We start from the raw sequence: 26,042 nt of genomic DNA, 5'->3' as shown, positions 1-26,042 counted from the left end.
TTTTCCCTTACCCCCTGTACGCATTACCTGTCGCTCCACTTCACTGCTACCTTTATTTCATTTACCTTGTTCCATTCTGTCATTTGCCCACTAGGTGGTGCTCCTAGGTAGCCTCAGGCCATTACTTCTTCACCCCGTTTTTTCCTAGCCTCTTCCCTGGATCTTGTCCCTGACTGCTCCCCAGACTAGCTGCTCTGCCGCCTGCTTTGTGTTGCTGCTCTTATTCCTTTCCTTCTACACCTATAGCTCCATAATTTCTTTTCTATCTCCCCCCACTCCTCTATCCATCTCTACCTCCAACCTGCTCTTCCAAACTCTACTTGCCACTGCCCACCTTCACTGCACCTGGAACCTACTACATCTCTGATTGGCTCTGCTACCTTTTACTTTACCTGCTCTAACCCGCTCCATTCGCCCTGTGGGCTCACTCCGCTCCCCTACCCTACCCCCAATTCCCAACCACCCCCAGTGCTATTAAACCTAAACATAACAATCCACATCAACGTAATTAATCTCCCTATCACCTTAGACTTCTAATTGAGAACTCCTCCCATAACTATCTCATTAATCATCCCCACCTTTTTTTACTAAGGTACAATTATCCCTCTAAACTACCAGACCACACCTTATTTATTTACTTTGTCTTACTTTTTACATTACCTCACTAAACCTGCTTTCTAAAATGACCTTCTTACATAACTCTAACCTTAAAAATTGTCTTTTTATAACTTCTTCATTACTATTCCTAACTTTACCCTACACCCTAACCCTCTATGAGCACTTCTCTCTAGTTAATAATAAATATCCCCACCAACAAACTATACCAAACTCACGTCTCAACTTTCTCTCCCATAGCAATATAACCTCCACTTCAGTTTACTTACTCCCAAAGTTTCATAGATCTTCTCATATTACCTAACTCCCCAGCAAGTTAAGCTCACCCAAATACTTTAAAAACATAAAGACTGTACTAAAACATCCTATTAATCTTTTATTAGATGGAGATATTCATCCTAATCATGGCCTAATCAACAAATTTACAGTAACTAACAAAATATCAATAATCCACAAACACAAACATCTAATGGAATTTCTACCTCCACACAATTAGATAACTCTCTCAAAATAGCTCAACTTAACATCCGTAGCATTAACAACAAACTCAGTCAATTACATGCTCTTTTACAAGTTCATGCATTTGATATCCTTTGTCTTACAGAAACTTACCTGGCTACAACATCCTCAGATGTGACCGTACTTCAAAAAAGGGTGGTGGTGTAGCTATCTTGTATAAATCAGAACTTCAAGTTCCATCCTATAATGCACCTCTACCTCCTAATACCAATGGAGAAAACCCTTACTATTAAACTACAACTTAATAAATCTAAATCTATTTTTATAATCTGTACCTATATCCCACCTGGAAATAATACTAATACTCTTGAAAACATTCTTAGTAGCCTTTCCACCATACTTCCTCAAGAAACAATAGTACTAGGTGACTTTAATATTGACTGGACTACCTGTAGTTCCCCTAATCCTAATACCCACATTAATCTTTATGGTTTCACCCAAATAATAAACACCCCCACAAGAATCCACAAACCTAGTAATAAAGAAACCACTCTTGACTGGATCCTTGTAAATAGTCATCCTGAAACCTATATACCAGGATCACTACCTGATGACATTAGCGACCATGTTTTAACCTATATAATAAGGCAAAAGGCTCATAATCCTACCAATAACACCTTTATAACCTTTTGTACAAAAAAAACACTTCCAAGTAGATAGCTTTAAAAACAAACTAAAAGCCTGTAACTGGTCACCTCTGAAACACCTGAAACTAGATGAAGCTGTTTCTTACTTTAATACTAAATTCCTACAAATCCTGGATCTCCATGCCCCCCCCCCCTTTCGATCCTCCAGAGTCAGGACCAAAGCAGCTCCATGGCTCACACAACAAACCAATCGAAAATATGTTCCTACGAAACAAAATATGGGCCAAATGGAGAGCCACTAAGAGCTCTGCAGACCATCTACTCTTTAAACAGCTAAGAAATGCAACCAAAAAGGACATCATAGACAAAAAAAATTATTATCTCCACCTTCAACAATTTCATACAAAAAACCCACAAAAGTTCTGGTCAGGCATCAATAAACTTCTCCGACCAGGACATTCCAAAACTCCAGACCCAACTTCAATTCCTCATGACAATCCTTTGCAAATAGCTGATGCCTTCAATAATTACTTCACTGAAATAATTCAGAATCTTGCAAAGACACTCCCCCCAGTCCTCCCAACCCTTTACAAAACATAAACAGTTCAGTGCCCTCCTTCCACATACAACCTGTACCAACATCCTTTATCTGCAAACTGCTTCAAAAACTCAAGCCTTTTACCCCTTCTGCTGACCACCTGCCAGCTGAATATCTTCAAATAGCTTCCAAAGTCATAGCTTATCCCATATCCATCCTTATAAACTGGACCATCACAGAAGGCAGCATCCCATCCATATGGAAAGTCTCCCACATTATCCCTTTACATAAAGGAGGCAAATCCACTGATATCTCCAATTTCCGTCCAATTGCATTACTCTCCCTACTTGCCAAAATAATGGAAAAATGTATTCACCATCAACTACTTCAACACCTGCTCGACAACAATTTACTTGCCAACTGCCAGCACGGCTTTAGGCCCTTTCATAGTACAACCACTGCCCTGCTAACTTTTGCTGACTGTATAAACAGAAATCAAAATAATAATTCTCTGTCTTCCGCATTATTTATTGACCTATCAAAAGCCTTTGATATGGTTAATCACAACTTACTAATCAGTGTACTAAAAGCACAATCTCTTAACCCTCAAGCAATACTTTGGTTTACATCCTATCTAAAAAACAGACATCAAACAGTGTTCTGGGATAATAACCTATCCACACCCCTCCCCGTAAACATTGGAGTCCCACAAGGCTCTATATTAGGCCCTCTTTTATTTTCCATTTTTATTAATGACCTCAATACTGTTTTTCCTCAAGCCACCTGTATTCAATATGCCGATGACTCTACTCTAATATGTTCTTCTAATTCATCAATCTCTCTTCAAACCCTTACCCAAACAGTATTTAACGCTGTTGAAAATTGGTTTTCTGACCATTGCCTCTTCCTTAACCCCAAAAAAACAAAATTGTTACTTTTTGCTCCACCCAAAAGTCTCCATCTATCCACTTCACAATTACCTCTAACAACAGTACCACTATTTCCCCTGATACTACTACACGTCTCCTGGGCATTACTATAGATAATAACCTCAGCTATGACGATCATATCAACAATACTATACTGATGGTCAATAAAAAACTTGGCTCCTTGTATAGAATTAAACCTTACCTCACACCTCTAGCTAGAACCACCATTGCCCAGACCCACCTCACTTCTACTCTATTCTATGCTTCTGCTATATATACCAATCTATCAAAATCTAATCTAAGTAAGCTCGAAACTAGCTATAACAATATAGCAAGATTTGCCACTGGCACCCCTTTTAGAACCCACCACTGTCACAACCTTACACAACTCGGGTGGTCTGAACTACAAAACCAGCTGGTGTATAATCAACTAGTGATCACACAAAAAATCCTTCATCACCCAAATAATACTCCAATCCTCTCTAACCTAATCACCCCATATAAAAATCTTGTGACACTTCGTTCAGCTAATAAGTTACTAATCACCAATATCAAATCTAATAATAAAGCTGGAGACTCCCTTTTTACCAACGTTGTGGGAAAAAAATATGGAATAAGCTTCCTATGTTACTCACATCTCTCTCATCTACATCTCTCTACAAAAATGACCTCAAAGAACTTATGAAAAATCATTGGCTCTGTCCCTGCACTAAACCTGACTGAACCTCACTTTTCCTATTACTAACTCTTCTTGCCATATGCCATCCTTATGGGTGTTGTCCCCTCTCTAACTTTAATCCTAGAAGCTAAATTATTTCAGCCCTCGTGTGTAACATTTGTTCTCTACCCTCAACTCGTTTTCCCCTACTTTGACTTACAAATGGTAACATTAGAAACTCAAGTGTACCTGTACCTCCTTATATCTAAAACCCATGCAAAGACTCTAAACTACTTTTCCTCTTCTTAGACAAACTTTTTATTTAATTATAACCCATACACTATTAAATTCTCTTATATAGTAGAACTTTAGTAACTTTTAAGTATTACATACAGTAATTTTGCTATATTTGGAGCTTATCTCCACATGAAAGCTATTAGTGTAAGTAGGGAATTTTTATTTTGTAATTTCTATTTTTGTAATTGTTATTTTCTAAATTCTATTTTGTAATTTTATTATGTTTGGAGCTTATCTTCCTGGGCCTCTACTGAAAATGGACATGTATCCAGCTAGACTAGCCCAGTCAACAAATGTAAAATAAAATAAATAAAATAAATATATGCAGTGTCCACAATAGGTGCTCCCTACCACTATAGAGTTTGTATTATTATCTTGCTTTACATATCCCTTTTTGAAACCTGACAGATGTTCTCCTATATTTCTCCCTCTTCTAAAATCAAAACTACAATCATTATCTAACAATGTATCAAAATATGGATCAGATTTCAATATATGCCAATGTTTTGCTATAATATGTCTAATCTTGAAAATATTAGACTCATACTTTGTAATGAACCTTATATGGTCATCTGTAGTGATATTAGTTCATACTTTATCCTGCAATAAATGAGTCCTAGACTGAACCCCCACTTGCTTTAATATATATATATATATATATATATATATATATATATATATATATATATATATATAATATATATATATAAATCAAAATATATACAAGAGTATCGATTCTGAGGCTATATGGCCTTGTAGTGACCAATTTGTGCTACTCAGTCTCCCAGGAGTATAGGCAGGGGGGTTTGGAGGGAGGATTGTGATACTAAAGGACGAGATGGACAACACACATTGAACATTATGGTAAGTACATAACTTCTTTATGTGATGTTGTCAATCTCACCTTTATTCTCACTGATGGGACCACGTCCTAAGCAACCTGAATCTTGGGTGGATCATGGGAGGATATTCCTCAGAGCCATAAAACTGAAAGAGGCGCTACTCCTAGAGGCCAAATCCACTTTGTAATGATTAATAAAGGTATTAGGTTTTGCCCATGTTACTGAAGCACAGATATTATCCAATGGTAATCTAGCTTTAAAAGCAGCAGATGTGGCTAGAGACCTTGCGGAATGAGCTTTAACAGTATTTTAAAGGGTTCTGTTCTTTGAATTATAAATGCAGGATATGCATAGTGTAAGCTATTTACATAAGGTAACTTTTGTGACTAGTTGACCTTTTTAATATCAGAATAAGAGATGAAGAGTTGATCTGATTTTCTAAATTTAGAAGTTCTATGTAAGTAGAAATGTAACTGTCCATGAACATCTAGTAGATGTAGAGAATTTTCTTCTTTATTTTGGAAGTTAGGGAAGAAAACTGGCAGCTCTGTAGATTGGTTGAGGTTATTTTCTGACACAACATTCAGCAGAAATTAGGGGTTAGTGCATAAAGAAACTCTGTCCTTATGAAAAAGGTATGGGGACTTGGCAGACAAAGCTTGTAATTCAGAAACTCTTCTAGCTGAAGTAATAACCAGTAAAAAGAATGTTTTCCAGGGGAGATATTTCAAATTGCAGGTAATAGATGGTTCAAAGGGGGGACAGATAATGTTTGACAAAACAAAATTCAGATACCAGGGCGGTGATGGGTTAATGTATGGCAGTGTTTTCATTGAAGAAGTGGAATTAGAAAGATAGTAGGTGCTGGGACCAGAGAGATTCAAATACCATTCTATCTTTTTCATGTGGAGTCTTGCCAGGGATATCATGGCTCTCCAGTTCGATTCTCAGCTGGGTTGCTTTCTATGCGGAGTCCGCATGTCCTCCCTGTGTTCGTATGGGTTTCCTGGGGGTGCTACTGTTTCCTCCCAGACGCGAAAGACATGCATCTGGAGCATTTCTCCCCGGGCTTCTGCTGAAAATAGGCTCTGTTCTAGATGGACTTTCCCGGTCAACAAATGTTAAATAAATAAATAAATTAGAATCATAGATGCCATAAGACCCAGAATCCTGAAGTATTCCCTTACAGAGACAGAAGTCTATGTGGAAAACTCCTTAAAAAGATATAGATATATACCTATTTTTCCCTATGGAAAGAAAGCTCTTTATACTGAGGCATCTAACAAGCATCCAAGGAACACAATCCTGTATGATGGTGGGATAAAAGACTTCTGAATGTTTTCTTGGAATCCCTGCTTCTCTAACAGATCTCTCACCCAACAGAGAGATTCCTGACACTTTGAAAAAAAACTCTGCACAGTTAAGCAAGTCATCTAAATATGGAAAAAGGTGGATACTTTGTAAATTGAAATGACCTATAACTCGAGCTAGGCAAACACTCTTGGAATAGTGGATAGTTCAAAAGGTAAGGTAGAGAACTAATAATGAGATGTGGACACACAAAGCCTTAAGACACCTGAAGTCTTGATGACTAGGGATGTGATGATAAGCATCTTTTAAATCTAGTGTTACCAAAAAAAATTAAGTAAAGAAGAAGGGATAGTAGGTTGTGAAATGACAGCATTTTGAACTCGGGCGCTATCACAAATTGGTTTAGGAAACAATGATCCAGAACTGGTCTCCAGACATTTTCTTTCTTTGGCATCAGAAACATCCATGAATAAAAACCTTCCCCCAACTGGGAAGGATGAACTGTCTCTATTACTCTCTGGGACACCATATGTTATATAATAGGGGGAAATAGAGACGTATGGTCTGGTGGATGAGAAAAACTCCACGGAAGGGAAGAATTTCCTCCCACTGTCATCTGTAACCTTGTTGGCTGATCTTCAGAACCCATTTGTCTGAAACTACCTGCTGCCATAGACAGGAACAGAGTCAGACTTTATGGAAGATATAAAGGACTGCCAGGATGGAAGGGGCAACGAGTCCCTTATATAGTCATTCTGGCTTGTTTGACTGTCCTTTTCTTGGTTGGGAGGTTCTGCTTTCTTTTTCAGGCCTCCTTACCATTGTTTTTAACATCTGCTTACCAGCATTTTGCTGAGATGGTTTATTTTGTTTCATGCCAAGACTGGACGAGGGGGTATAGAAAACCTTGGAAAAATTTAAAAAAGGAGGACTGAAATATCTCCGAAATCCCCTGAAACTGTTTAGTCCTCTCATCACATTTTTGATAACCTCTGCAGCAGATGATCCAACAACTAAGTCATTATCCAAAGGAGAATTTGAAATCTCATGTTTTACATCTTCTGGGAGGTTCTGAGAATACAGTCAGGCAAACCTCCTCAACACAATTTGGTCAGTGCCCTGGAAGAAGTATCCACGGAATCATAAATACACTTTAAACAGTGAATAATGAACTGTGAAATGCAAGAAACTAAACCACATAAAGCAGTTTTTTTCTTCACAGGAAGGAGCTGCAAAAAAAAAAACATCCCTCATACTTTCACAATTAATCAGAATAAGCTTTACTATATAAACCTGACAATTCAAAATTCTGAAAATCCAAGTTGCAGAAGCATTCATTTTTTTTCCTACACAATAATTTTACCATCCTTGTCAGAGAGGGAAAGACTGTAATTAACTATATGATTGACAGCAGCTGGATTAACACAAAGCTGATGGGTTTGGTCTGGGATGAGTGTATATAAACTTGAAAGACTGAGGAACTTTATACAATATATCTGCTTTTTTATGAGCAGTAGGCTGACTATTAGGGAAGTTACGGCCAGGCGGATAGCACACTGAAAAGATGGATGAAGGTTCTGGAAATTCCGTTTGTAACAGCTCATAGTATTTTCTGAGCAAATGAAAAACCTCAGTGTTCTCCTAATGAAAATACTGGCATATTCTGGAAATATTCTCAGAGAAAGAGACTCTCTCACAGGGAGATTCAGATGCCATGCTCTTCTCGGAGTCTGAATCAGAAATCTGAGGAGAAAACTCCCTTCATCTTCCTGTCCAGATTCAGAATCTCCATTTATCTTTCACGAGAAAATAACTTGTAAGAGAGATCAATAGCCTGAACAAGACCTTGTGTCAGACCCAATAAACTACTCCTGTCTAGAAGGAGTTGTGCAGGAGTAGATAAATATTTAGTTTACTGTTTCTTTGTGACAGGAAAATTGGAGCAAACAAGTTTAATAATGACAGCAACAGCTTCCCAAGGGATTTACACAACACTCTGGCTAAACAAGGGTATTTTCCCTGCCCCTTCTCCCAAGACCAACAGGAGTGGCTCTCCCTTGCCCACTGAAGGAAATCCAACAGCCACAGAGGATGTGGTCAACCCTTGTCTATAGCAGCTATATGTGCCACACTACAGTGATCCAGGGAAAAAAATATGAACAGTCTTAAGGAACCATCTTTGGCCACAGAAGAGTCATTCACCTGTGACTGAAGCAAATTGCTAGTCTGCTGTAGTGGCAAAAGTTGTTTGCTTAACTTTTTCTTTTTGTTGCTGGAAGACCTGACCTTGGTATTGGTAATGAGTTCCAAGGTCAAGCTGAAAATGTTGTCTTTTTCCGAGTGAAACTAAACAGCACAAGTCGGTAAAACTTCAAAGCCCTAAAATGTCACTTCTCCCAGTAAAACAACATTAAAAACACTTTAATACACTTTGTCTGCACCCCCCAAAAGTAAAATTAACAATGTTTCTCCACAAAAAAGATAGTTTTAAAATATTTTTAATAATTTTTAAATTGACAGAAAAAAGTGAACTCCTGTTTAAAAGTGCAGTAAAGTCTCATGACAGTCAGTTAAAACAGAAACACCTAGACAAAAAAATGTGGATTGTTTGTTGCCCCAAAATGAACTATCGGCCCTGCAATGGAACAGCAAAAAGCTGACCATTGATCCTCAAAAGCCTTCAAATGAGAGCTCTCTTCAGCATCAGGAAAGCTATGAAGGGATTGGAACCAAAACCTGACTTTTAAACAGCTCAGCTCAAGCTGTCTAATGATCTGGGTACATGGAAGGTGCACTGAAGCTTTGGAAGCTGGCAAAGGCTACTGCAGCAGTGATCAATAATCCCTTTAGAAACAGGTTGTACAGAATAATTAGGACCAAATGTTGTTGGTTTGAGGGGGACCTGGGGAATTCCTGAAGGTAATAGGAATTCTAGTGTGGTCTGTATCCATTCTTTATGATGTTCAAAATCGTACTTTTGGATGTTATTGTTTTCTAAAATGGAAGGCAGAGAGGGAGTCTCTCTGATAGGTTGTGAAGTATAAGGCCAAGGAGGAAGGAAAGAGGAAATGGAGGGAGAAAATAGTCAGAAATTGAAATCTTTGTCTCAGAAGGGTCCCTTGGATCCATTGAAATCAGACTTGTGTTTTTCTTACCATTTTTTCTTAAATTATTCCTTTTCTTTTGGCTGAGATAATTTTGTGTAAAAATAGGACAAAAGTTGGACGAGTACTGCCTGTGGAATTTAAGAATGGCCAAAAGAAAAAGCTGCTTAAAACTTGCAATATCTTTGTGCTTTCAACTTTTTTTTTTTTTTTTTTTTTTTATATTTCATCATCCGGTAAAAATTGGAGACAAAGCCAGAACACCTCCTCATAAGTGATCCTACATCAGCAGCTGTCAAGGGGACATCAGCAGGGTCATAACAACACTTAATGGAATGTCTTGCAACTTGTGCGGCAGAAAATAAGGATCTATATCATATTATCACAAAGTGAAAATGTTAAATGGCACAACAGCGGAAGTGCAGAAATATCGAGGGTCAGTTTTTGAGATCGCAGTACAGTGAAGATTGGGATATTTGCCCTTTCCTCACTGTAGTGCGATCTTGGAGTTGGAATATATATTTAGCGGGTGGTGTGAGGGGACCAAATTCGAGTTTCGGCATTTTCACTCTTGTGAGCGTTCGATATTTTCAGTTTGCGATGTTATGATATAGACTTGAAACGAGCATATTTTGCAATAAAGTCTTACTGTCACAATCAGATAAGCCTTGTATTAATTTAGACATAATGTCAAAAATAGAAACCAAATATATAATAAATACAAAACAAACTATAATAGATATGTCCCAGAATGCAGCTTCCCTGCATGTTAGTTGGTCAGTTTTTCAGCACTGTAGGAACTAAATAGTCCAAGTGCTTGTACAAAGTAGTTTCTGTTATTAAAACATTGCATTCAGAGAAGTTAATTTGTCTTTTTTGTTGTCAGAAACAATATTCTTCTTACAAGGATGGAAGGCCTCACTAATCATATGGGCATGGTAATTAATAGTAAGGAAACACAAGGCAGCAGGAGTAAAAACCTTTTCCTTATTAGTCCATGGCCCTACAATCCTTTCAATTTCTTAACACATTGATAGAAGAGAGCAAAGTGGGAGCTTTATCGGTTTCCAAATAAGTTACTACTAGGTCAGAAGAAGGGTTTTGGATCAGTAGTTATAGGTCTCAGGCACATTAGAAAACTTTTCTGACTTCACAGGCACAGAAGGATGGGATTCAAGAGCCAGAGAAGTAGACAAAAAGGTATATTCTAAGGTCTCAAAAACCAGGGGGATAGGAAAAAAAAGAAAAGAAAAACAGGGGGAATAGCAGAAGGTTTTGGAATGGTCCACATGCAATAAGTCCATAATACCTTTTCTGGGTTTCTGAGAATTGTTTTTGTCCTCCTAGTTAAAATGCTGCATCATTATATGGATTCTGTTACCAAAGGAAAGACCCTCCTGAGATGACTCAGAAAACAAAGTATAATCTGATTCTGACTCCTAGCCTGTGGGTTAATGAATATGGGAAGAGTTATCAAAAGATTCAGATTCAGGTTCTGAAGACAGTTCTTCAGAAGAAGACTCCCTCTTTGTTTTGCTGGGAGAAGAAGTTGAGTGAGAATACAATTTAGGAGGCTGTAAGGCCATTAACGGTTTAAAAATCCCTGACAGATGGTAAACTACTCCTGCTGAGGATACTTAGGGGTAATGGGAAGCAAGACAATTTAGTTTTTCTTTTCCTTGGAGTATACAAAAATGGTATGAAGAGGGGATCTGTTTCAATTGATTGCCGAGCTACATTGTCAAAACTCATTTATTGTTTATTTATTTAAAATTTGTTGAACTGGAAAGCCCAACTAGGACAGAGCCTATTTTCAGTGGAGGCCCAGGGAGAAATGCTCCAGAAGCATGTCTTTGGATTGTGGGAGGAAACCGAAGTACCTGGAGGAAACCCATGCAAGCACAGGGAGAAGATGCAAACTCCACACAGAAGGCACCCCAGCCAAGAATCGAACTGGAGAACCTCTTGCTGTGAGGTGACAATGTTAACCACAGCACCACTGTGCCCTATATGGTTGAAACAACATGTTCGACAATGCAGTTTGTTGATCAATGGCAATGACACTCAAACAATGATTTTGGTGGGGGACAAGCACCCTTGCACCCCCCCACCCTCTTCTAATTATATATACTAACTCCAAGATTGCACTACAGTGGGAAAAAAGGTGCAATTTCCACTGTTTCACGATCTCAGTCAAATCAATCAATGAACTGCATTGTCAAGCATATGGTTTTGACCATGTGAGTTTCAATAATGTCATTCATTGACCAATTGAAATAGACCCATGAGGAGGAAATGACCCAGAATGTACCTCCATAAGTGATATTGGTACATTTTCTTGGATGAGAATTTGCAGAATCCCCCAATTCTCACAGACAAAATCAGTCCAGGTTTCCCCTCTATAGCTTTATCGGTCATCTCATCTGTCAAAAGAGAAGAGGTAGTAGCCTGTGTCTTGTTAGCATCCCAAGAGGTCCCAAAAATGGGAACAGATACAATAATCAGCCAGTACATTGACTGTCTCAATGCAGATGTCTAACTCCGACCCACTGAAAGAAACAGGTAGGTATGCATATTGTTTCAGCTTCATGCTTTTTTTCTCTAGGCTGAAAAGGGTCATCAAAAGCAAATGACTCATAGGTCATCCTAGTACATGATAAAGCTTGAAGATGTTTGTTTTCTATATACAGTTTAGGAGGTAACAAATTACTTTATATAGGTACAAAAGATTGACAAATTGTACCCTCCTTATTTCAGGTACTAGACAAAATAAATATTTGGATTGCTTGGTGTAATGTTATTTTCTCATTATGCTGAAACTATGTACCTATATTACTGCCTTAGCGTTATCCACCTGCTGTGAGGTAGGAGGCCCTACCAGTATACTTTGCAACTGTTTGCCACTGTCCTCAGGCTGCACCCAGTGAATGAAAGTAATGGCGTTATCAGTGTACTGAGCTAAAGCACCGAATTTGATTCTTTCTGCTGGTGACCTCGTTAAGAAATATGTAATTATGTGGTTAATGGGACCTATGACAGACAAATTACACTGTATTACATTTATGATATCCATTCCTACCATGAAATGGCTGAAGAGATAGTGTTACAGCTGATTTTGATGGCATACCTGATAAGGAAATATTTAAGAGTTATTTACACAGTTACCATGACAAGTGCACCTCTTCTGAAATTAACAATGCCAGCAAAAGACTAACCTTTGTTGCTCATCACCTGTTTGTTGTGCAGAGCCCAACCCCCTTGATGAAAAGACAAACTTTTCTGTAGTAGCAGTACCCACTGTTATGCCTTTACACATGGGTGACAGGCAAATACATCTCTCACAGCTAATTCCAGAGAGCAAGGGCTTTTCTGCTTAGCTGAAAATGTGCAGTGACATAGTTCAGGTGCAGACTACTGTCACTGAGACTCAGGCAGTGATGGTTAGTGAGCTACAGGACATGCATGAGGAGATTCACTTGTAAATGGACATGGTGGTGGCCAGAAACAATGTCATGATGATCATCATGCACAAAATGGTTGCACAGATAGCATCCAGCATACTCAATCTGCATAATAGTAAGGATTTATCTGACACACACTGGGGACACAGCTGGATGTTCATGAGAGGAAGGCCATATGCATGGCAGACGAGTAGGCCAGATACCACATGTATCTCAAGGAACTGTTACAGGAATTCATGTGGCTTCATCCAAGAATAACACAGCTGGACCTCATCAGACTTCCACATCATGGGATAGAAGCTTCCAATCACAGTCTAGGTCTCACAGCACTGTCAATATCAAGAGGTTCCCATTACCAACTCATCAGAGAAATTTAGCATCAAGCTCATATGCTACACTTGCTCAAAGTCTCTGGGGCCATCACCAACATTATCTTTGGGAGACATTATGTATGACACCTTCCAAATGTAAATGAAATTTTGAATACAGAGGTTACTCAGAATGAAGACATTTTGCAAGTGTGGGATATGTGACTTCACATCACATGTTCTTGACAAGAGAAATGCTGCACTTACCTCTTGTTCTTGAAAGAAATAAAAGAAACAACCAAGCATGAGCCTGCCTGTGGGGTTGTTGTAGTGATACCATTGGTTGTCCACTGTTGTTATCATCACTGGTAGAACAATAGATAAAGAGAGTTACATGGCCACTATCACTGATTGCCTAGGGCAGCTGTGCACCAGACCAACACTCAACTTTCTATTCTAACCTGAGTACAGACTCCCTATCCCCCCTTACCTTGAGCTTTTAAACTTACCTTCTGTTCCTTATAGTTTATATGAATATTTTATGTAATTAATTAGACAAATAGCATTTGTCATACTTTGTAAACCTTCTGTACAAATAGAATAGCTTCTAAACTTACCTTCTGTTCTTTTAATATATATATATATATATATATATATATATATATATATATATATATATATATGATTGTTTCATGTAATTAGTTTGACAAACTGCATCTATTATGCTCTGTGTACCTTTGTACTAACAAATAAATCTTTGTAACCTCAAGTTGTACTACACTGTATTATTCTTTTCAATGTGCTAATTTTCTATGTATTATTGTAGAGCTTTTCTCCATGGCCTCTGTTGAAAAAGGGCTTTAGCTCAGTCAGATTACCCCGGTCAACAAATGTCAAATAAAAAAGTAAATAAATACCATTTAATGCAGAAAACAGCAGACTGTAAACATTCTGAATACACTAGCTGTCTCACACTAAAGGAGAATTCCAAATGACTTGTCTATGCAATGGAAATGAGCTTTGAGTAATGCCGAAACATTCAACCAATGTCTATCTGCAACTGGGACAGGACAGTGTTAACAAGCTCCTCAGCAGCTCCCTATAGATTATAGACTGGTGCAATTAGCCAGTGTTTGAGTGGGTAGCCTGTGTCACCTGGAAAACAAAATAGGGAGGGGACACATAAAAAACAGGGTGGAGGATTACTCAGTGCTATCTATGCCACTATATAAATACAGAAATGACAACAGTTAACAACATTAAAATAATTGACACTTACCAACTAGGTGACCATAAGGAATCTACCATGCATGAGACAGTACAGCAAACTTGTGAGACACACGTGAGAATAATGGGCACTGAAAGGAAGCTGAGCAGCAAACAGAATGGTAGCCCTTCCTTTTAAAGTATCTCTTCCTCTCATTATCCAAATATGGTCATTATAGCAACATAGGTACAATTTCTCAAAGCAGGAACCTCAGGAAAGCATGCCATTCAACAAAAGGCACTCATGGTATCATGTCAGCTCTACTGTGACGTTGGGATGTAGATATGCTTATTAACATGTGCTAAGAGTATATTGAAGAACTGCTGCAGTATCCCAAAGGCAGAAGCCTGTAAGATACGAAGTGTGCTCCCAGTCTGTCTCTGAAAGATCCCCATAGTAGCTGTAGTGAGGGCTATACATACCTTGGTATCCACAGGTATATAGGTTCATATGTTCATGGGTGTGTACTAGGCTAATGGCCCTGGGGCCTTTACAAGCCTAGCCATAGGATTACCCTGGCGTAGTGCCACCTGACGTTAGTTCCTTTTGCCTTAGTCGAGTAGAGCCACTGGAGTTATCCCTGGGGTGAAGTTTCTGTTTTCCATCCACTCATCAAGATTTCTCTTGAAGAGGGTCAGCAAGGTGCTCTGCTTGACATGTATGGGAAGTCTGTTCCATAGCATGGGCAGTCTCTGGGTTACGAACCTGTCCCTCCAGCATGTTCTGTTAATTGTGGTAATGAGGTTGAGGTCTCTGGAGCGTGTGGTGCAGAGGGATTGGGATTTCTTTAGTTGTAGCATTTCTAACAGAGCTGGGTGAGACATGGCTTTGTAAGTCAAGCAGAGATCGCCTCTAAGTAGGCGATATGAGACAGAGAATAGTTGGAGTTTTTTGAGTCTGTCCATATAGGAAAGTGTTTAAGGCCTAGGATCCTCTTTGTGAGGTACGTTTGCAGCCTCTCCAGTTGTTACAGGCATCTAGTGAAGTACATGCCAAATGGGGCATTGTACTCGATGATTGGCCAAATGAGGGAAGAGTAGAGGGAGACAATGACCTCTTTCTTCCTGGATGCAAAACCCTTAGTAATGAGATGTATCACACAGAAGGGCTTTCTGACCACAGTGGCAATGTGGTGATCAAAAGAGAGGTTGCTGTGAACCTGTGTTCCCAGGTCTCTTATAACACCTTCTGTGTTCAGTGGACTCCAGTCCATGTGATAATTCATGGGAACTGGGTTTTTCCCAAAGGGGCTGATGACACATTTTTTGTCATTGAACGCAGGGCCATGGTTCTGACACCGGTCGTTGATCACAGTGAGGCCATTCTGTAGGATGGCAACATTACTTGTGGAGGTAATAATAGCTCCCAGCTTGCAATCGTCTGCAAACTTCATCAGCCAGAATCCCTTCGTGTTGACCTGGACTTCAGAGAAGTGGATACCAAACAGGAGAGGACCCAGGACCGAACCCTGTGGGACTCCACTTGTGGCTAACCTGCAGTCTGACTTGGAGTCAGCTACTTTCACACTGTGGGTTCTATCTGTGAGCCACTTTGCAACCCACCTAGTGATACAGGGGTTGATGACAAGCTTGGTGAGTTTTTCTATGATTCCCGAGTGGGGAATGGTATCAAAAGCCTTCGCCAGGTCAAGGTAGGTTGTATGAACCACCTTGCCTTCATCCACAGCTCTGGTGACTGACTCAAAGAAGTCAACCAAGTTGAGCTGGCATGATGTACCCTTCACAAAACCAAACTGTGTGGGATCCAGAGTTTGTAGATTCCCTGTATCCTTGTTTATTAGGTCCATGATGATGCATTCCATAGCTTTGCATATCAGACTTGTCAGGCTAATGAGGCGATAGTTTCCAGGGTCTGTAGTTGCTCCTCCTTTCCGCCATTCAGCAGGGACAAAGCCTGAGGTGAGGCTGTGATTGAACATTGCACACAGGTAAGGTGCCAATTCACTCTGTAGTTCATGTAGAACACAACCAAGGATATTGTCAGGAACCATAGAAGCTGTATTCTTGGCCTTGGACAGTGCTGTTTTAACCTGATTAGCAGTAATACTGGGTGCCTGGCAATCTACTGGTATTGTGATAGGTCCTTTGGGGGGGAGTTGGCTGCAAATCTATCGACCAGTATACTGGCAATATCTGTTGGCTCGTTATAGGAGGTACCATTGTGCAGTAGCTCAGAGCAAATCTGGGTATTGCCGTGGAGATTCTTTACATAACTATAGAAGACCTTGTGGTTGTCTTTACTATCTACTGCAATTCTGGTTTCATACCTAGCTTTAGATGATTTGATGAGGGATCTCAACTTTTTGTTGAGGTAGATAAGAGAGTTTTTCCAGTCTTGGGACTTCACCTTATTCCACATTAGTTTCCTCCTCCTGTTGTAGAGTTTGTTTATGGCAGGGGACCACCAGATTGGCTTCCTTTTTCGGAGGAGAGTGTCTTGGTTTTATTGGGTATGGTGAGAACCATGCATTTGTGCACATGTTCGTACAGTGCATTGGTGTATGATTCTGCAGTCATGCAACTATTCTCCATTTGGATGGATGCCGTGAAGTTAACCACCTCTGTTTTTAGGTCCCAAAGTTAGCTTTGGAGAAGTTTTTCATGGTGGTTACCTTTGCTGGGGGGAGGTGGGAGGGATGTAAATTTCCAAGGTGATTAGTTTGTGGTTGGATCTAACCTGGGAGGAGCTGACTATTGATGTAGAGCAACGGTCACCCACGTTAGTAATGACCAGGTCAAGGATGTTGCTACCTCTAGTAGGGATAAGAACGAGCTGGTCCAGGGCATTGGAATTAATGAACTCCAGGAAACATTGGGCAAGTGTATTGGTACATGAGTAGTTTACCCAGTTAATGGAGGGGTAGTTGAAGTCGCATAGTACGAGAGTTTTAGGTTGGACCCTAATATTCTCCAGGATGTTTAGGAATGTGGAGTGCAAGTCTTGGGACATGGTTGGGGACCTGTAGCAGGCTACGACCTGAATCGGTGCCTTACCCAGTGTTAGCTGCACCTGAAGTATCTCTGATGCATTATGTTGGGCTACCAGTCTGGAAGTGTGCACATCCTTTATGAATATGGAAACACCACTGCCCTTGGAGCTTCGGTCCTAGTTCTGGGGCTGAAAGGTGTGGAATGAGTTATAGCCTGGTAGTGCCAGGGATGCTTTCTGCTGCCTTGAACCAGGTCTCTGTTACAGCACAAATGTTGATGTTCTCCATTTTAAGGAGTGCCTCGAGTGAGTGCATTTTGAGATTTAGACTTCTAACATTAAGCAACATGACCCTCAGATTGCATTTGTTTGTAGCTGTTACAGTGGTAATTTGGTCTTTGGAACACCGCCTAAAAAGGCACTATAGGGGTGGCAAGAGCCTTGGCCAGTATCCGGAAGCCCAGGGGTGACAGATGCAGGCAATCTCTGGCAAAACATCGAGGTCTGTCAATCATGTCATCCCAGGCAGACAGATACTGGATACCCTTAGAGTGACACCAGAAACTTAGCCAATTGTTGAAATCAATCATTTTCTGCTTGTACTGTGGTATCATTCTGGGTGATGGTAGGATGCTGCTCAGGGCTAGGGTCATACCCACCTGGGCTACATAATCCAAGAGCTCCTCCTTGTCTCTTTTTATGTAGTCCGGGGAGGTACGTCTCAGGTCATTCACACCCACATGTACAATGACAGAGTCATATTTGTACCTGTTGTTGAGCGACCTGAGTGCATGCATTATGTGTCAGATCCTGGCACCTGACAGGCAGCTGACTGTTACTTTCTCCTTATTCAACCTAGTGAGAGGGACATCAGTGTGCCTCACTATCGAGTCACCTATGACTAATGTGTTGGGCATGCTATTTTGCTTTAGGGGCTTTGGTTGAGTGGCCCACTGTTTAGAAGATTTATGTGTCTCGTGATTAGTGTTGTGTTGTAGTGGTCGAGTGTGTTTCTGTCTTGAAGGTCTCTGCTGCTTGGGTAGATTTTTATTGAGAGCCTCTGTGAAGGTGGGTGTGTGGTTTGTGTTTTTATGTGAAGGCAGTGCTGGTGTGGGTTCCAGAGGGCTATGTGTTCCATGTGGTGTGGTGCAAGTGTTGACCTTCTCCTCTTGACCAGCTATTCCGGTCTTGGCTGGAGAGTACGTGGCTTCCAATTTGGATATATAAGTGCATCTCTCACAAGTATGAGTGTTGAAAGGTAAGAGGAGAGGGCTGTCGGTGTACATGAGGCAGTTGCTACATTGCCTCAGAATGCCCAAGTTCACCAGGTTAATAGGAGAAAGCACAGGGAACCGACCTTTAGACATGCCTGTAGGGGTGGGCATTCATAATAAGTACATCCCTAGTTCCCATTTGTGGGTCATACAAGCTCACTAAGACCATTATATCCCTGTCCTCTGTAACTGTATCCAGTAACTCCTGCTCAACAAATTTCACGAGTTATTCTTTGCCTGTTCCTCCTACTCCTGGACCATTGAGCAGCACTCTGTGCACTGAGTTTTGGTGTGACTTAACCGAGCAACTCAATGCTGGAAATGTCAGGTTTTTCAGTGAAATTAAGCATATTCACTGACAAGAAAATGGATAGAAAAGACAAGAAAAGAGACTAATTTACCTAAGAATTTTGCAGATTTTTGCATAATTTCATTATTCCCTCTGCTGCATAAGACTTTCTGTTTTTTAAGCAGTATTAAGAGAACACATTTAGGATTTTTGTATATGCATTTCAAGTATCAGCCAATATTCGTCTTAGCAACTGCCAGTGCCTATGTACATTGGGACATGACAATGAAACTTTGCACTTTATGGTCATTGTGATATGGTGACTGAGGATGTTCAGTGAAGGGACACAATGGGAGAATTGTTCACTGGGAGAGATTTCAAATATCATTTTGAAATTTCTAAACTGCCAATACAGGATGATTTTCTTTATTTCAAAGATCAGTCATGGCTGATTGGGAAATCGTCGGACTATATGTGCTTACAATGAAGCATACATAAACTAGTAGTTTATAGGGAAGAAGATTTTCTTCATCTTGAGGGCCAAACAATGAAGGGCTATATCCATAGCTGAAATATGGACTTTGACCCTGAAGGATTAGGAATTCTCAGGGTCACAGTTATTTGGTGAGTGTGGGTATTAGATGAGGAAGCAAGTTGGATGCCCAGGTATTTTTATTGTTACTATTAATATAGCTATCACTTATTATGAGCAACAGTAGAATCTACTGTCATGAGTGGTAGAGGCTACTTTGCTATTCATTGTCCAGCTCCTTAATCATTTTTCTATAATGGCCTGCAGACCTCAGTCTTTGAATATGTTGACTGCAGAGGAAGACAATAAGCTTATCTAGTATGCCCATTAAATGCATTCAATATATGGATCTAATTTAGATGGTTGATGGACTAAATTGCTGAAACCAATATGGTCAGGACCACATCATCGACAATCTAGTTTGATCACCTTGAACAACCCATATAACACCTACAAATAAAACAAAACAATGTTGTTGTGGGGGTAAAGCCCCTGCACCCCCACACCCCCTGCTAAGTATATATACAACTCTGAGATCTCACTACAGTGAGGAAAATAGCACATTCTACAATCTCCACTCTACCACAATCTCAGTCAAAACAGTCAGTGAAATAAATTGTCAGACTTGTGGTCTCGACCATGTCAATTTTGAGAGTTTAGTACATTGACCAACTGCAGTAGACCCCAGTATTCTACTACTCCTACATCCTAGTCCCCCCCCCCCCAGCCCTTCTCCATCTGCATCTTTTGTGGTAATAAGGCAGTAGGTCATACACACTACATATGTAGTTGATTAGTTACTGCAACTGTTTGCCAACCACTGTCAAGTGTACATTGAATAGTAATGATGAAAGGACCCAAAATATAAAAACAGTGTTGTATGGTAGCCATAGTAAATGTATGATAAATCTTAAGGGGAGAAAGAAAGTTGGTCTTTTTAGAGGGCTTAAAAAAAGAGTATGTTTAATGGCCTTAATACTTAAATACTACAAATGGCAGTTTTTCTGTATTCCATTTTGTTGAGCTGTTATAACTGTGTAGCTGCTGTGGCAGAAAAACAGACAAAAGAAAGACAGGGCGTCACTGCATCATAACTGTCCTGACAAAGCATAGCTTTCCTTGTAGCATTGTGATTGTTTCTGACATAGCATACATTTCTAAGTCTGAATCCAGAATAAGTTTATTTTTTAATGCATTACATTTTATTATATTTTTACAGTAACCATTTGATATTTCAAGACTCTTTAATGTGTATCCTGGAAAAGTGAGAGAGTGAACTATCAAAAATGTGGACTTATATACATTAGGTCTGAACTTGCTTTTTCTCTGAATATTCCCTTTTCTTTGAGGTATGACGATCTTGGAGTTAATACGCATAGGTTTGAGGGTGTGAGGAGCTTGCTCCCCAGATCAGGGGGTGCTAGGGATTTGCCTCCTTGCAAAAAACAGCTTTAAAGAAGACAGCAATGTTCATATTCTCTCTTCTCATGTATTTACTCATAATTCCAGGACTCACATTTACAGGTCTTGGAATTACAATTGGGAGTCTTGGAATGACAATAGGGAGTCTATTGTTATAGGTTCATAGGTTCATAGGTTCGTATTAGGCTATCTGCCCTAGGGCATTTATAAACCTAGCCAGAGTGTGGGTGGCTTTCGCCACCCCTTGGGATGAGAATACTATGCCCATTTAGGGTTTAGTTTACTGTGCCTCTGTCTAGTAGTGACACAGAGATGACCCCCGGGGTAAACCTACGATCTCCCATCCACTCATCAAGATTTCACTTGAAGAGAGTTAGTGAGGGGCTCTGCCTAACATGGACTGGGATTCTGTTCCAGAGTGTAGGGAGCCTCTGGGTTATGAATCTGTCCCTCCAGCATGTCCTATTTATTTCTGTGTTGAGGTTCAAATCTCTTGCTCTCGTGGCTCTGATGGTTTTGGATTTTCTGAGGTGGAGCATGTCCATTAATTCCGGATTGGACATGGCCTTGTACGTCAGGCATAGATCACCTCTGAGTAGGCGGTATGCGACTGAATAGAGCTGGAGGTTCTTCAGCCGGGCAGCATATGACATATGTTTCAGAACCTTTATCCTCTTGGTGAGGAACTTTTGGGGTCTTTCCAACTGCTGCAGGTGTTGGGTAAGATACATCCCAAATGGGGCATTGTACTCAATCATGGGCCTGATAAGAGAAGAGTACAGGGGCACAATGACCTCTCTTGATCTAGATGTGAATCCCTTCATGATAAGGTGGGCAATATAGAAGGTCTTCCTAACCACCTTGGCAATGTGAGTGTCAAATGAGAGGTTACTGTCAACTTGGGTCCCTAGGTCCCTGATTACCTCTTCCGTACTTAATGGATTACCACTTATGTGGTAATTTGTGGGTACCTTGTTTTTCCCAAAGGGCATGACTATACATTTTTTGGCATTCAGTTTAAGCCATGGCTCTGGCACCAATTATCCGTTTCTATGAGGCCTCTCTGAAGGATGCTTGTGTCCGCTGGAGTATCAATTATGGCACCCAGTTTGCAGTCATCTGTGAACTTTGTCAGCCACAATCCTCCTATGTTTGCTTGCACCTCGGAAAAATAAATGCCGAACAAGAGGGGTCCCAGGACTGAGCCCTGTGGGACACTGCTTGTGACTGGCTTAGAGTCTGACATGGCTCCAGCAATTCTGACTTTGTGGGTTCTGTCCTTGAGCCAGTTTGCAACCCATCTTGTGACATATGGGTTTACATTTAAGCTGGTGAGTTTGTCTATGATGCCCGAGTGGGGTATTGTGTCGAAGGCTTTTGCAAGGTCAAGGTAGGCTGTGTGAACTGCCTTACCCTCATCAATGGCCTTAGTGACCATTTCAAAAAAGTTGACCAAGTTCAAAAGGCAGGATCTGCCCTTGACAAAGTCAAATTGGGTAGGATCCAATGTCTGTAGGTCCCCAATGTCTTTGTTTATGAGTTCCATAATGATCCTTTCCATAGCTTTGCAGACCAGGCTCATCAAGCTTATGGGGCAGTAATTTCCAGGGTCCGTAGAAGCACCGCCTTTGTGGAGTGGGACCACTGTTGCTGTACGCCACTCTTTGGGTACATATCCTGTAGTAAGGCTAAGATTAAACAGCAGCCTTATGTGCGGGCTTAGTTCCTCTTGGAGTTCATGTAGCATGCAGCCCGGGACACCGTCCGGTCCCATTGATGCTGTGTTTTTAGCTTTGGAGAGGGCGGCTCTCACCTGGGCATCTGAGATGTTAGGGAGGCTACACTCTGCTGGGATAGATATTTCTCCTTTTTCTGTCTGCCAGAATGTTGGCAATGTCTGTGGGTTCAGTGTATTTTGTGTCATTTTGGACTAACTCTGAGCATATCTGGGAGTTTCCACCCAGGTTTCTAACATAGCTAAAGAAGGCCTTGTGATTGTCTTTTGTGTCTTTTGCGATTTTTCTCTCAAAGTTGGCCTTGGATGATTTTATGAGTGATCGTAGATTTTTGCTAGTACTGATTAGAGATGCCTTCCCTTTTAGGGATTTTGCTCTGTCATGTAGTAGCTTCCTCCTCCTGTTGTAAAGTTTGTTAATGGCTGGGGTCCACCAGACGGGGCACCTGCCTTTGGGGGAATGGGTCTTGGTTTTATTAGGGATTGCATGATCCATGCATTCTTGAAGGTGCCCATAGAAGACATTTATAAAGGATTCAGCAGTGTGGGTTGTGGTTTCCACTGGCCCAGGGGCCTTGAAGGATACCACTTCAGTCTTAAGAAGTGTGAAGTCGGCTTTTGAGAAGTTCTTCACTGTGGTCTTTTGTGCAGGGGGTGGGGGCGGGATGTGGATTTCCAGTGAGATTAATTTATGGTCTGATCTCACCAATGAGGGGTATACTTCCGGTGTGGAGCATTTTGTCCCCATGTTTGTGATGATCAGGTCTAGTATATTATCTCCTCTTGTGGGAGTGGTGACTAGTTTTTCCATTGCATTTGAGTTTATGAATTCTAGGAACCTTTGGGCTAGGGTGTTGGGGCTTGAGTAATGTTCCCAGTCTATGTTTGGGTAGTTGAAGTCTCCCAATATGATGGTATTTGGAGAGACATTCATACTCTCCAGTGTCTTCAGGAAGGCAGAGTGGGGTTCCTGAGTTTGAGAGGGTGGTCTGTAGCATGCTATAAGCATGTTATAGTTTATATACTTTTTGTACTTTATAACTTTTTAGTTGTGCATGGTAGGTATTAACTCAAGCAAATAAAAAAGAATATACTTACCTTCTGGTCATTATTTCAGACAATCAGAACTGTTACCCTATTTGGAACTAAATGATACATTTTAATTCAGCCACCCTGGCTGCAGAAAACAGACAAAAATGTTTCATATTATTCACATTATTCACTTGTATCTATTCTACTTTGATCTGCATTTTTATTAATTCCTGGTTTCTTTTACTTAAAGGGATGAAGATCTCACATTACAGAATGACACAGGTAAGTATTTCTTGATAGTTATCAGGTTACAGAACAGTACAGCTTTGATGTAATGCTTTTCACGTAGGATGAATTGTGAAAAACAGTGAATCTTGTGCAGAGATCAGTACATTCTCTGTCAAAAAATGCCAGGGCACATTTCTAAAGTTTGTTACTAAAGATGACAAACAAAAAAAAAAAGGAATCGGTGTTTTGACAGATGTCAACTTTTGCTTTAGATCATGAGTATTTCATAGTTTTATTTTTGTGCGCTGACAAACTTTTATATGGGTTTATAATTGCTATAATTAGAAATAATGAAATATGGGAACATGAACTCAATAGCCTACATATTAGTATTAAAGTTGAGGATAAGAAAAAGTACAGTTTTGTAAACTTACCCAAAAAGTAGATGTTCAAATGATCACTGCTGCAGTAACCTTAGCTATACGGGTTATATTCTGCCAAGGATATAACTGCTGGCAAGCTTTGAAAGCTACAGGGCAGCTTCTGTACACCCAAAGTGTCAGTCAGCTTGAGCTGAGCTGACTAAAATGACAAGTTTGGGCATCAAACCCTTTGGAGCTTTCATGCCAACAGAGCCTGAGCTCTGAAAGGGCAATGCTAGGAAGAATAAAAAAAAGTATTCCTACCCTGGCATAAACAACACACCAACAAGCAAGGGAGGATGGTGGGAGTGAAGGGTTACTGCAACAGTGATTATTTGAGCATCTACTGTTATACTGTGTTGATTTACACACATGTATCATGTTCATCATATTGATCACTGCTACATTAGCTTTAGCTATATGGGTAGATTACCTTAGCTTGCTACATTTAGGAGGTGGAAGGGGAAGGGCTCAAAAGCCTTAGAGAACAGTCATAGTTCATAGGTTCATAGGTAGGTACTAGGCTATCGGCCCAAGGGCCTACGTAAGCCTAGCCAACAAGGTTCCCTGGCATACGCCACCCAAGAAAGTTATTTTCCTGTGCCACTGTCAAGCAGAGACACAGAAGTGATCCCTGGGGTGTATTTCCGATTTTTCATCCACTCATCAAGATGTTTCTTGAAGAGTGCTAATGAAGAACTTTGCTTGACATAGATGGGTAGCCTGTTCCAGAGTATGGGAAGTCTCTGAGACAGGAATCTATCCCTCCAGCATGTCCTGTTTATTGTGGTGACAAAGTTTAGGTCCCTAGAGCCTGTAGCTCGGAGGGATTGGGATTTCTTTATGTGGAGTATGTCCAACAGCTCTGGGTTTGACATAGCTTTATATGTTAGGCAGAGATCACCTCAGAGTAGGCGATATGCTACAGAGTAAAGCTGGAGTTTTTTGAGGCGGTCAGTGTAGGGCAGTTGTTTGAGGCCAGTAATCCTCTTTGTGAGGTACTTCTGTGGCCTTTCCAGCTGCTGCAGATGCCTTGTGAGATACATTCCAAAAGGGGCGTTGTACTCTATAATGGGTCTAATGAGAGTCGAGTAGAGGGGAGCAATGACCTCTTTTTTTCCTGGATGAGAACCCTTTTATGATGAGGTGTGCCACATAGAAGGACTTCCTGACTACTATGGCGATGTGACTATCAAAGGAGAGACTACTGTCCACCTGGGTCCCAAGGTCTCTTATCACACAGGTGGTGTTAAGTAGATTGCTGCCTATGTGGTAGTTCATGGGTACAGAGTTTTTACCAAAGGGGATGACACTGCACTTTTTGGCATTGAACTTGAGGCCATGGCTCTGACACCAGGCATCTGTCTCAGTGAGGCCCTTCTGTATGATGTCCACATCATTTGTTGACTTGACTATGGCTCCTAGTTTGCAGTCATCTGCAAACTTCGTTAGCCAGAGGCCTTCTGTGTTAGCCTGTACTTCAGAGAAGTAGATACCAAATAGGAGAGGTCCCAGAACGGAACCCTGTGGTACTCCACTTGTCACTGCTTTGAGGTCAAATTTGGGGTCTGCAACTTTTACAGTGTGAGTTCTGTCAGTGAGCCAGTTGGCAACCCATCTTGTGACGTAGGGATTTATACCTAGTTTAGTGAGTTTAGCTATAATTCCAGAATGGGGGATGGTGTTGAAAGCCTTGGCGAGGTCAAGATAGTCTGTGTGATCC

At 40.6% G+C, this 26,042-nt stretch overlaps 1 protein-coding gene across 1 annotated transcript in view; it reads left to right on the top strand.

Annotated features, from left to right (window-relative positions):
* LOC122806918 overlaps nt 1-26,042 on the top strand; it is a 269,512-nt gene that overhangs the window by 224,882 nt on the left and 18,588 nt on the right. The window contains exon 5 of the mRNA XM_044077736.1: nt 23,920-23,951. Coding sequence (XP_043933671.1) covers nt 23,920-23,951 — 32 coding nt within the window. The remainder of the gene's footprint in view (nt 1-23,919; nt 23,952-26,042) is intronic.

This window comes from Protopterus annectens, chromosome 7.part0, assembly GCF_019279795.1.
Source record: "Protopterus annectens isolate FY-2018-M chromosome 7.part0, PAN1.0, whole genome shotgun sequence".
NCBI lineage: Eukaryota > Metazoa > Chordata > Ceratodontiformes > Protopteridae > Protopterus > Protopterus annectens.
This window is presented reverse-complemented; position numbering and strand designations above follow the sequence as displayed.